This window comes from Macrotis lagotis, chromosome 2 (genome assembly GCF_037893015.1).
Source record: "Macrotis lagotis isolate mMagLag1 chromosome 2, bilby.v1.9.chrom.fasta, whole genome shotgun sequence".
NCBI lineage: Eukaryota > Metazoa > Chordata > Mammalia > Peramelemorphia > Peramelidae > Macrotis > Macrotis lagotis.
The window spans coordinates 8,626,240-8,638,414 of record NC_133659.1 but is presented as its reverse complement, the minus strand read 5'-3'; the positions used below and the strand labels follow the sequence as shown (position 1 = coordinate 8,638,414).

At 42.5% G+C, this 12,175-nt stretch overlaps 1 protein-coding gene across 5 annotated transcripts in view; it reads left to right on the top strand.

Moving 5' to 3' along the window:
• The window catches only part of LRRC7 (leucine rich repeat containing 7), a 594,014-nt gene that overhangs the window by 368,293 nt on the left and 213,546 nt on the right, over positions 1 to 12,175 (top strand). For all 5 annotated transcript variants that reach the window (XR_012475461.1, XM_074221205.1, XM_074221202.1 and 2 more), the window contains exon 8: positions 9,597 to 9,660. Coding sequence is in view for 4 of the 5 variants with exons in the window: in XM_074221205.1 (XP_074077306.1) it covers positions 9,597 to 9,660 (64 nt within the window). In the remaining variant the exon portion in view is untranslated. The remainder of the gene's footprint in view (positions 1 to 9,596; positions 9,661 to 12,175) is intronic.

The window sequence follows — 12,175 nt, the reverse complement described above, 5'->3', positions numbered from 1 at the left end:
GTGTGTGTGTGTATGGAGAGAGTTATATGTATGGATACACAAAGAGAGAGGAGAGATCCTTAGTCAGTTTGAAGGGTGCTGATTCAGTTAGAGATGAGATTGAAAACCAAAGTGTAGAGAGAGCTTAAGAAGATGTAAAACCTCAAGGGAAATGAAAGCACCCATTAGAGCTGGCCTCCTGTGGGGGTCCGGCCATTAAAGGAAGAAGAGATATATGAAGATAGCTAATGGCATGGATCAATCCAATAAGGGCTTTGAGTGTAAAGGAGTTACGGATATATTTGTAGGCAATAGAGAGGCTGTTAGGGCACAAGGAGAAATGGAAGAATGAAAATGATTGAGGAGGCGATCTACTAAAGAATATATGATTAGGACAGGTAGGTGGTTCAAAGGATAGAGCGCCCATCCTGGAATCAGAAGGACCTGAGTCCAAATCCAAGCTCAGACACTAAATAATCACCTAGCTGTGTGATCTTGGACAAGTCACTTACTCCCATTGCCCTGCAAAAAAAATAAATTAAAAAATAAAGAATATAACATAGAATGGGATCAGTTGGGCATGGGTTAGAATGGAGAAGGGCTACATCTTCTTGAGAGACAAGTACAGGAAGAGAAAATGGAGGATACACCTGCAGGGTGGATCTCATTGAACAACCTCCATTTTGTCAGTGAAATAGGAAGCCAAGTTTTCAGTAAAGTTGGAATGAAAGAGGTACAAAGTCCTAGGAGCTTTGAGGAGGAACAAAATATTAGGAAAAGTTGCTATGGGGAGTGGAATATGGAGGAACTAGAGAGGGTGTAAAAAAGGATCCCCTTGCTTCACAAAGAAAGGAGCCAGTGGGGATTTTGTAGCATCAATTTGTAGTAGAACCAAATATCACACTTTCCTGATTTTCTCCAACTGGTGGGAATGATCCAAAGTTGATGATCAGGCAAGAGTGAAAGCTCAAGAAAAGAGAGCTGTGGCACAGTGGATAATCAAGCACTGACCCTGGAGTCAGGAGGACCTGGGTTCAAATCTGGTCTCAGACACTTACTAATTACCTAGCTGTGGGGCCTTGGGCAAGTCACTTAACCCCATTTACCTTGCAAAAACCTAAAAAAAAAACAAAAAAAAAAAGATTGGTTCACCTCTGACCTGGACAACATCCACCTTGTGTGTGACAATTGCCCATTGACACACGATAGCAAACACAGAAGATGCAGCCCCAAACCCCAGATTGTCCTTGAATAGAAAGGGCCTGGATAGTCACCATAATGTGCCTATGGCAGTCTGGAGGCTGGTATGAGGGGAAAGGAGCAACTGCCTTTCCCTATTCCCTCATGGGAAGCCCCAGAGTCAGATGATGCCACCAGCTAAGAACTGAGTGATCCTAAAGCTGTTTTTGCTTTATATCTAATGCAGCCCTGCCCCCTCTCTGATTTTTCAGAGGATGGGATGGACCTAAGGAACCACCCAGGATCCTACCTCATCATTCCAGGATGACTTTACCCATTCAGGGTTCTAGAGTACACTAAAAGGTTTGGGGATGTCTCTTCTCTACTGCTATTGGCTCAAAATCATGCCAGCTGTTGACCACCAGTAAGATGTGTCTGGTCTACAGAATCACCTCATAAGAATTAGTTCATACAAAGGGACATTTACTTCAAAGATATAACAAGACCAAAGCATAAATATTTCCCATGCTCTACCTGTGGAATCTACTCTCGCCTTGGTCACACAGAGAAAGGAAGCACCCTTTTAACAGAGTTCCTATATTAATACCATCTAATTCACATCCCAAGACTTCAGGATGAGTACTTGTCTTGGCTACCCTCAGCTGGGACCTGAAATCCATTGCCTTGACTTCAAAATCCAGCCTGGAGTCCAAGTCTAGGATGGCCACAGCTCACTCCCCTGATCTCTGGAGTAAGTTTCTTTTTCACCTGTATCAGAAAAGAATGCAGAGGCCAAGGACCAAGGCTCTCCCCAGCACCATACAAGCCTCACAGCATTGTGTCTCCCCAGGTGGCATGAGCAACACATTGAATGAGATTCCCCCAGGATTCAACTAAAGAGAACATGGTGAAGAGTCTGGGCTAAAGCTGACTCAACTTCTTTCAGAACCTGTGGAGTCAATTCTATTACTGGTTCTATTTTATAGATTAATAATAAAAATAAGACCTACACTTGCAAAGTGCTTTTCAGCACCCTTGGAAAGCAGGGGCTATTATTATTTTTATGTCCTTTGATAGCTGCCATCTGTCTTGCTTTTTGTCATCTACATAGCTTACTTGGGGTTACCCAGCTAGTGTAGGAGAGAGAATTCAACTCCAAAATTGGCACCCTTGCCCCTCTATACCACTCTGCCGCTAAATGCTAGTCATGTGACCTCAGGCAAATCATTTACTCTGTTTCCTCATCTATAACATGGGAGCATTGGTCAGTGAGATGCCTCCATGGATAGAGCACTGCCCTTGGCATCAGGAAGATAGGAGTTTGAAACCATCCTCAGACAATTAATGCTTACTAGCTGTGTGATCTCGGACAAGTCACTTAACTCTGATTGCCTCACAGCCAGCACCATCCCCAGTCATCCTGATTCCTCTGAGGTCCCTGGATCCAGATGACTCTGGAGGAGAAAGTGAGGCTGGTGACTTAACACAGCCCCCCTTCACTCAAATCCAATTCATGTCCTTGCCATGGCATCACCTCCCTGATTCAAGGTCTTCTTCCAGAATGAAGGCCAAACATCATCATCAACATGGGAGCATTAATCTATATGACCTCAAAGCTCCCATACAGCTGTAAAATCCAATAATCTGATGGATCTCATGAAGTTAATTGGAGGCAATAATTTGGTTCAAAAAAAAAGGTGATACCTTGTTAGGAAACATCCTTGCTGAACTAATTCTCACAAGCAAAGATCATACTATGTAACAACTAAATAGTATTTACATTTTGTGGAGAACTTTATAGCTATTATCTCATTTGATCTTATAAAAACCCTGAAATATAGGTACTGTTTTTAGAGGAGAATACTGAGACTGATTCATCGGCTTGCTCAGGGTCACTCTGCTGGTCCACATTTAATACGGGAATTAAATGCTAATCCCAACCCTCAAATCCATCACTAGCTACTCCCCAACTTGGCTGCCCAAAGAGAATTTAAGATAATACAAAATGTTGGTGATGGCTCTTACACATGGAACGGATTTGGATTTCAAAAGAATGAAATCAAAGAAATGATTGAGTTGAAGGAATGTGGGAAGAAATGTTCTGAGAGAGAGCTTAAATTAACTTTTAAAAAAAGAGCTCTGAGAAGAAATGTTCCAGCCCTAGGAGGAAACCAGAAGTTTAGAAATTCTGAATGATTCTTGCTGGAATAATGTACTAAAAAACACATTCCCCCATTTTGCCCATGTTGAATGTCTGACGTTTGCAAATAATTTTCCATGCAGTGCCTCACTGAAGTCCCACCAGATCTGTGTTCTCTAAAGTGGACTCTTAGAGATAAGGATCTCACCACTGAGGATGCTGAGGCTCTGGGTCCTACAAGGACTCTCCCCAACTAGAAAGTATTGGAGGGGAGACCCCAAGGTAACTCTTCCCAGTTCCAGGCTCAGGACTCTGGTAGAAGAGGAAAAGGAAAAAACATAGGTAGAATTCCATCCATGGCCCTACCCTTGAGGTAAAGAGACCCATAAAATGGGAGCCACAGCCTTAATTCAGGGGCACAGAATATGACAACATTGGTCAAATGGGAAGCTCCAGCCTGGCTCTGACCTCTATCATGAGATATCAAGGTTGTGCTGGAGGCAGAAGGAACTGGTCCATGAAGACAAGGGAGGGAGGATGGTTTCTAGATCCTTTGCTCTCAAGGTTTCTAGTAGAGAGACCCTTTCCTCCTTGGAGTCCTGTCATTTCTTCTTGGTATTGGTATATTCTGCAAAATTTAAATCTCTTTCCTAGGGACTTGTACATAGAGAGATTTGAGGCTCGCTGACTCAAATAAGGAAGGTTGTGGTTGGTGGTATTTCATGTGAAATGATCTGGAATTATTTGCTCGCATGCAATTCTAGGCCAGGAGACCTTTCCGAATTCTCTAAATGTCAGTGCCCCCTCCCACACAAAGATTCAGTTCATTCATTTTGGAGTCTTCTGACTCTTCATCATCCCACTGGGGGTTTTCTTGGCAGAGAGAGTAGTTTTCCATTTCCTTCTCTAGCTCACTTTACAGGTGGGAAAGCTGAGACAAACAGGGTAAAGGAACTTGCCAGGGGTCAAACGGCCAGTTAGTATCTGAGGACAGATTGAACTCAGGAAGCCTCATCTTCCTGACTCCAGGTCTGGAGTCACCCAGCTGCCCAAAAATATTCACAAATTTCTCTTGTCAGCCTTGCTCAAGAGCCTTGCTATTTTTTGAGTAGTATTCCAGGTTAGTATACATGTTGCCAAAGTCAGCCCCTCCAGAGATGACCTTTTATTTGCATTCTGTGGGTGCCAGTGCATACATGGTGTATATAAAGCTCCTGAGGGCAAGAAATGCCTCATTTTTGGCCTCTGTATTATTAGCACCTAATATAGTCCTAGCCCATAGGAAGCATTTGAGAGATACTATTTTAAGATACTTTGGAAAGAAAAATTTCCATATGCCTATTTGTAGTGATATATCCATAATTTTTGCAATATCTATATAGATATCACATATGGATATACTCAATATAGGTATAGAATATATGTCCTCTATAGCTGTCAGTTCATAGATATAGCTCAGTAACTATATTAAAATATATATAACTCTATCATGTTCTCTCCTCTGGTTGATCCAGGGTATATGAAGATACAAATGCATTTTGAAAATGTATCAGCCCCTCAGTATAATCTGAAATTTCCTTTCTACAATAGACTTCTCACCAGTGATCATTCCTCCTGGTAATATTTAAATAAAGTATCACCAGTGTTGCCGTTTCTCATTTTCTCGCATGTGTTTCTGAAATCATTTTCATTACCAAGTAGTCACACGTCGCCTAGGCTTTACAAACTGATAAAGGGGATGGAAAGCCCTGGGAAATATCTACCCTCGTAGCACAATACTATCCAGGTCATGGAAACAAAAACCTCCACGCTGGTTAGTCCAATTCAGAACCACCCCACCAGATTCTGAATACTAGACACTGGCAAATGGGGAAATCTCCAGAGGAGAGCAGCCAGGATTGGGAGAGGTTTAGAAATAAAGAAGTAAAAGTTTAAGAAACAAGATGTGTTTAGCCTAGGATAAAAAGAGAGAGAGAGCCAGTGAGTGAAAAATCCAAAGTTTGTGTGTGTGTGTGTGTGTGTGTGTGTATATATTTGGTGCAAGGGAGAGATTTCTAATACTTGGAGCTGTCCAAAAATGGACTGAGTGCTTTGGATGCCCTACCTGGGGGCATTCATTACCCAATGACTGGACATGGGTCATCCTGGATGCTGTTGAAGGGACTTCAGTAAAAAAGGAGTTCCTATGAGGAAGGTCAGATTTTATAGACCTGTATGACCCCAAGAAAGTCTAAAGCTTTTCCTTTAGCAGGAGGACAAACCTCTGTTTTCATCCTTCATAAATAATCATTTTCTAGAGTCCAGTGTGTGTGTGAGATGCCCCAGTAGCTACACAATAATGTTTGTAGTCTTATTTTAAAAAGTTTGACTTTGAGTTACTGTTGCCATATTATAATTAAAGACCAAACTTCTTTGGCTTTTGTTTTCTTTATCTGTAGACTCTGGGATTTCCAGGTCTAACATATATTTTCTATAATGCTATTTTTCCCCATGTAAAGGCAGCAAAGTCAAGAGGGTTTTTACAGTAAGGAAGACTTAGGCTCAGTTATTACTTCTGACACAAGTGATCCTATACCTAGAGCTAGAAGGAACCTCAGAGGCCTCCTAGTATCAATCAGTGAGCATTTATTAAGCTCCTTTGAGGTGGAAATCCAAAGGCAAAAATTAAGCCATCCCCAACTCAAGGGATTTGTGGCCACTGTGCCTGTAATCCAAATGACCAATAAATGACATTGAAAGAGCCCTTTAGGGGCAGCTAGGCGGCACAGTAGATAAAGCACCGGCCCTGGAGTCAGGAGTACCTGGGTTCAAATCCGGTCTCAGACACTTAATAATGACCTAGCTGTGTGGCCTTGGGCAAGCCACTTAACCCCATTTGCCTTGCAAAAAAAAAAACCTAAAAAAAGAGCCCTTTGAATAGGCAAAGCACTTGGATCCTCCCAATACCATGATGTCTTTGTTATTTTTGCTCCCATTTTTCAGATAGGTATCTCCATCTGGGTCACACAGAGGTCAAATAGGAAGCTTCTTGAGGAGGATTCCATCATTGGACTTTCTGATTTCCAATGCAGTCTATTAACCACCATACTGGCTGGCTGCCCTGTGGGTGGGTGGGAGTATTTGCATGATTATGTGGATATGTGCATGTGTGTGGGTGTGAATACAGTGAGTGTATATAGATAGACATGTGAGAGTAGCTATGTGAACCAGGCAGATAATCTCTTTGCCTCGGTTTTCTCCTCTGTAAAATTCAAACAATAATATTGTTTACCTCCCAGGATGGCTATGAGATCAGATTTTTAAGGTTTCTTCCTCCCTTGCCTTTCTGTGTGCACTGACCATTTAGCTCCCTGCTGGGGGACCTGGCCACAAGCTTCCCTCTCTGAGGAAGGCACACTGGAAAGGTCAGTTCAGCTCCCTGGGACTCAGTTTCTTCCTCTAGACTGCAGAACTCGGCTTAAGCCTCAGAGGACAGACTCATTAGGAATGTACGGGGTAGGGGTGGGGGGGGGGGGTAGAAGCTGTGACCACTCACAGTTCTGACACCCCCTGAGGATGGCATCAGGCTGATCTCATCTGAACCTTCAATCTTGGCTTGTTATCATTCCTCTGCCATCCATCATAACGTCACTGCTGGGCCAGGCTCCCCGCTCCTTGGGCTCTGGAGCTAGGCTCTGCTACCACCTACTGGGCTTGAGCTGGCTAGCAAACAGCTGCTCCCTATTATCATCTGCAACTAGACTGGAGGGATGCAGGGATGCAGGGGGCTGCTAGCCAGGAAGAGATCAAAACTGTCTCCCAGAAGGACTAGCTAGCCAGTGAGGATGGGATGTTGGGTGTGCAAACCAAGTATCTGACTGAGAAGGGCAAGCTTCTGAATCTGCTACTTTAGAGCCTGTAGTCCCATGCCTACCTGGGGCCTCTGCCCAAGAAAATCTGGGTAGAGACTAAAGTCAACCTCAGGCCCAAAATATTCTCATTCCCTCCCTCTCCCTCCCTCTCTCCTCTAAAGCTAACCCTGTGAACCAAGGCCATCCTCTGCCACAGTCCACCCCCGTCCTTACCTTTAGTACTGATATCTGGCAGCCACCAGAGTCTTGTTTTGTTTATCTCCACCCATCACAGATTCCGGAGCCTTTCTTCACTTACAATTCCTCCTTCGAGGTGTTCTCACACATCATGCGTCACTGTTGGGCATCATTTGTCTAAAGTTTGTGATTTTAGCAGTAAAGGAAATTTGTGATGAGAAAACTCTTTTATGCAATAAACGTGCAGTTAATAAAGTCAATAGAAACATTTCTCAGTATAGAGCTAGGAGAGGGGTTATTGGAGAAATAACATGCCTCACTCCCAAATCGCGCTCTCTCTTTTCCTCCCCACCCCCACATATAACCATAGGCAGGTGTGTGTGGGCTTATGTAGGTGCCATGTGTTGGGGCAATTCAAAACCAGAGTCCTCCTGGTCACTTCCAAGTCTTACTCCAATTGTCCCCTTTAGAGCTAACATTGCCAACCCAGAGAACAAAATCCATCTGCTTTCAGAGCTCATCTGTCAATCTTCATGAACAGAGGCCATTCTCTCCCAAGTAATCACCAATCCTTGAGCTCCTATTACCAAGCAAACAGAAACATAAGCAGCAGACTCTTGAGTCCAGCCTTGGGGGTATAATAGGAGGCATAGATGATTGTCCTCAAGGGATTTATAATCTAGAAGGGAAAATAAACAAAACAAGCTGTGTACAGGATAAATAAATAACAAAGAATCTTCGGCCACTTATTCACTGTGTGATCCTGAATAGGTCACTTAGTCCTGTTTGCCTCAGTTTCCTCTTCTGTAAAATGAGTTGGAGAGAGAAATGACAAGCCACTGAAGTCATTTTTCCAAGAAAACTCCAAATGGGGTCACAAAGAGTGAGTGAAACAACTTGACAATAACAACAAAAATGACTAGGGGAAGGCACTGGAACGGAGAGGGATGGAGGAAGCCTTCCAGTAGAAGATGGGATTTTTTGATGGGCTCAAAGAACCAGGGAAAGATATAAAAGGAATAAGAGGGAAGGTCCTGCCTTAGAGTAAGTTTCCAGTTTATTTAGAAAGATAAATCATATTCAAATGGAAGGATAAAGATAGCCAGGTGATGAAATGGACAGAGCATTAGACATGAAATTGGTAAGGCCTCAGTTCAAATCCAGCCTCATACCAATAATGCCAACCTCCCAACATTGTGACAAGATAAAACAAGATGATGTTTTGTAAGGCACTTTGCAAGATTTTAAAGAACCATATTAACACTGGTTTTTATTAATAGAAGTCTGTAAGTGAGAACTATCAAAGGGAGAAACAAGAAGGAGAATTTCAGAGAAATGTGTTTCAGGGAAAAGGCATCATTTGAATTGGATCTTAAAGATGGTTTCAGAGTAAAAAGGATGTGGACCAGGGACTTCCCTTTATTCTGTGTCTGTGTGACACTGGGCAAGTCTCTTTTAATCTGTTTTTTAAATTTTTATTTATTTTGAATTTTACCATTTTCCAGTTAATCTCTCTTCCCTCCCCCCACCCCTCACAGAAGGCAGTCTGTTAGTCTTTCCATTGTTTCCATGGTATGCATTGATCTGAGTTGAATGTGATGAGAGAGAAATCATATCCTTAAGGAAGAAAAATAAAGTATAAAAGAAAGCAAAATTATATAATAAGATAACATTTTTTTTTTAAATTAAAGGTACTAGGCTTTGGTTTTCAAACTCCACAATTCTTTCTCAGAATACAGATGGCAAGTCTCTTTTAATCTTACTGATCCTCATCTTCCTCATCTGTAAAAAGAAAGCATTGGTTCCAATGGTTTTCCAATCCTAAGCTATGATCCTATGAAAAAAGGTACTTTGATGTAATGATTAGAAGGTTAACCACCTATCTTCCACTCCTTGACAAATACCTCCTGTGGAAGGAAAGGAGGAGACGTGCACAAATAAAATGTCATTATCCATGGAGGTAAATGGTAGGATCATCCTTATTTTACAACTCAGGAAACTGATATCAAGGTGGAATGACTTGCCCAGAGTCACTCAACTAGGTTCTCTTGGAACTTCCAGTAAAAGGCTCTCTTCCTTACGGCGCCTCCATGGTATCAGCTTAAAGGGCAGGCTGATTCCTTATGGTTCTGTAATGGTAAAGAATATTTTTGCCACTGCTTTAGCTCTGACTTCATAATAAGAACAAAGCCACAGAAAAATCATGTTTCAAAATTCTGTTTTCTTGCTGTCTCTCACATTGGATTTCTCTTTTTCTTCACCTACTTTAGGTCAATGCACAAACTGGCCCAGTTGGAGAGGCTTGACCTAGGCAATAATGAGTTCAGCGAGCTGGTAAGGAACCATGTCTTCTGTACATAATTAATGTGATGAACAAGACTGCTTCTTTCTTCTGGTTGTAAAGTGCATTGTGGGATGGGAGGCTCTGCTGAAATCACTTCAGTAAGCAAGTCCATGACAATGAGGTTTATCACTGCAAGAGAGTGGGGGGGGGGGGCGGGTAGAACTAAACAAAATTCTAGAAGGGATGGATTTTTTTCATTAGCATCCTTTTCTGTAGTGGCTCCAAAACCTGCCACTGAGAGTCCCTTTGCCCCCCTACACAGCAATTTTTAAATTACTTTAGTCCTGTCTCCAATACAAGAGACAGTAGGCTTGAGTTCAAATGCCAGATCTAGTAGCTATTAACTATGAGTCTCTCACAAGTTACTCCTAGAAAACTCTTTGTACCTCAGTTTCCTGATCTCTAAAATGGGGGTAATGATACTGTCCTACTTACCTCAGGGACGTCAGGAGGACCAAGCATTATAAGGCATTTTGCACTTTCAAGTCTTTAAAAGATATGAATAGGAGTTGTTGGAGTAAGTGGGACACATTTATTAAGTGCCTACTATATACCCGGTTTCTGGGGAAAACACTGGGCTAGAAATCAGAAGATCTGGATGCTGGTTTGAATATCATTGTCTTCATCTGATAAATGAGTAAGATCCATAAGACCATGGACAGCACTGAGTGATTAAAGGGCCTGGTTTCAAATCTCTGTTCTGCAATTAATTTGGGCAGATCATTTACCCATCTGTAGAATGGGAATATTATTTTTTGTTTTTGTTTTTACAAGGCAATGGAGTTGAGTGGCTTGCCCAAGACCACACAGCTAGGTAATTAAGTGTCTGAGGCCAGATTTGAACTCAGGTACTCCTGACTCCAGGGCCAGTGCTCTATCCACTGTGCCACCTAGCTGCCCCTGAATGGGAATATTATTGCCTTTAATCATGCCACCTTACTTCTCGGGGAGATTGCTTAAAATAGGAAGCATATGGCAAGGGATTTGTAACTTTTCCAGGACTCCATGTAGGGCAGCAAAATTGGCACAGTGGATAGAGCACTGGCCTTGGAGTTAGGAGGATGGGAGTTCAAATCCAACCTCAGATACTTCCCACTTACTAGCTGGGTGATCTTGGGCAGGTCATTTAACCTTGATTGCCACACATTCAGAGTCATCTCCAGTCATTCTGATCTATAATTGGCCACTGGATCCAGATGACTTTGGAGGGGAAAGTGAGGCTGGAGACTTAGCACAACCCCACACACACACTCAAATCCAATTCATGTCCTTGTCATGGCATCATTGCATCTCTTATCTATGTTCATTGGGTGGGTATTACCGTATTTAGACCAAGAGAGAGCTGTTTACAGAGTCAGGAAGACTTGGGTTTGAGTCCTACCTCTGATACATATTGACTGTTTAACTCTGGATAAGTCATTGGATCTCTAAGGCAATGTTTTATGATTATAAGTCAATCAATCCCTCATTGGACAGTCCTTATAAATCAGTACAGATGCAAAGGAAGACAAGGGACTGTCCCTAACCTCAGCGAGCTCACATTGTGTTGGGGGAAGTGAGCCCAACCAATTATGTCTAACCAAGTTACAGACAGAATAATCTCTGAGGGAAGGTGCTGCAAGGGGGAAATGGACCCAGACAGGACTCCCACAGAAGGTGGGCTTTGAACTGAGACTCTAAGGAAGCCTGGGAAGCTGAGAGTCATTGGGGAAGAGGAGCTGCATCTCAGTCTTGGGGGAAGTAAATGCAAAGTCACAGAGATTAAAGACAAAGTCTCATGTTTGACGAACAAATGGGTCAATGTAACTGGTTGTGAAGAGGAAACAAGTGGAGGAAAATGGTGTCTTGAATGCAGTAGGTGCTTAATCAGTGCTTATCGAATGGCTGACTAGGAAGAGATTAGGTTGTGAAGAATATTAAATATCAAGGAGAAGACTTATGGTATTAGGGGCCACTGAAGCTTATTGAGTATAAGAGTGACATGATCAGATGGTGCTTTAGAAAAATAGGGCAAGTGAGGGAAGACTAGATTGGGGCATGGGGTGGGGAGGACTAGACAAAGGAGCTGGTAGGCCATGGCAGATATCCAGTCATAAGGTAATGAGGGTCTGAACAAAGCAGTAGCTCTGAAAGTAGAGAGAGGGGGATGTATAAGAACAAGTTATCAATATAGAAATGACAGCAGCGGGATCTAAGGAGTAGAAGATGACAACAACATGAGAATGTGGGTATCTGGAAGACTGGCGATGCCCCTAACACAGGAAGGGAGTGCCGAAAAAAGGAGGATTTGACTAGCATCTAGGACCCATCTTAACTTGAATTAAATTTAGACATTTTGAATTTAAGTTACAAAGAAACCATTTTGGGCTTGATACAATGAAAACCTTCCTAATAGAAACTATTGCAAGTCGGAATAGACTGTTTTAGGAAGAAGTGAGTTTACTCTCTTCTTAAGAGACTTAAATGTTGCAGAAGGAAAAGACCATCAAGTGTGAGGGTCATCAG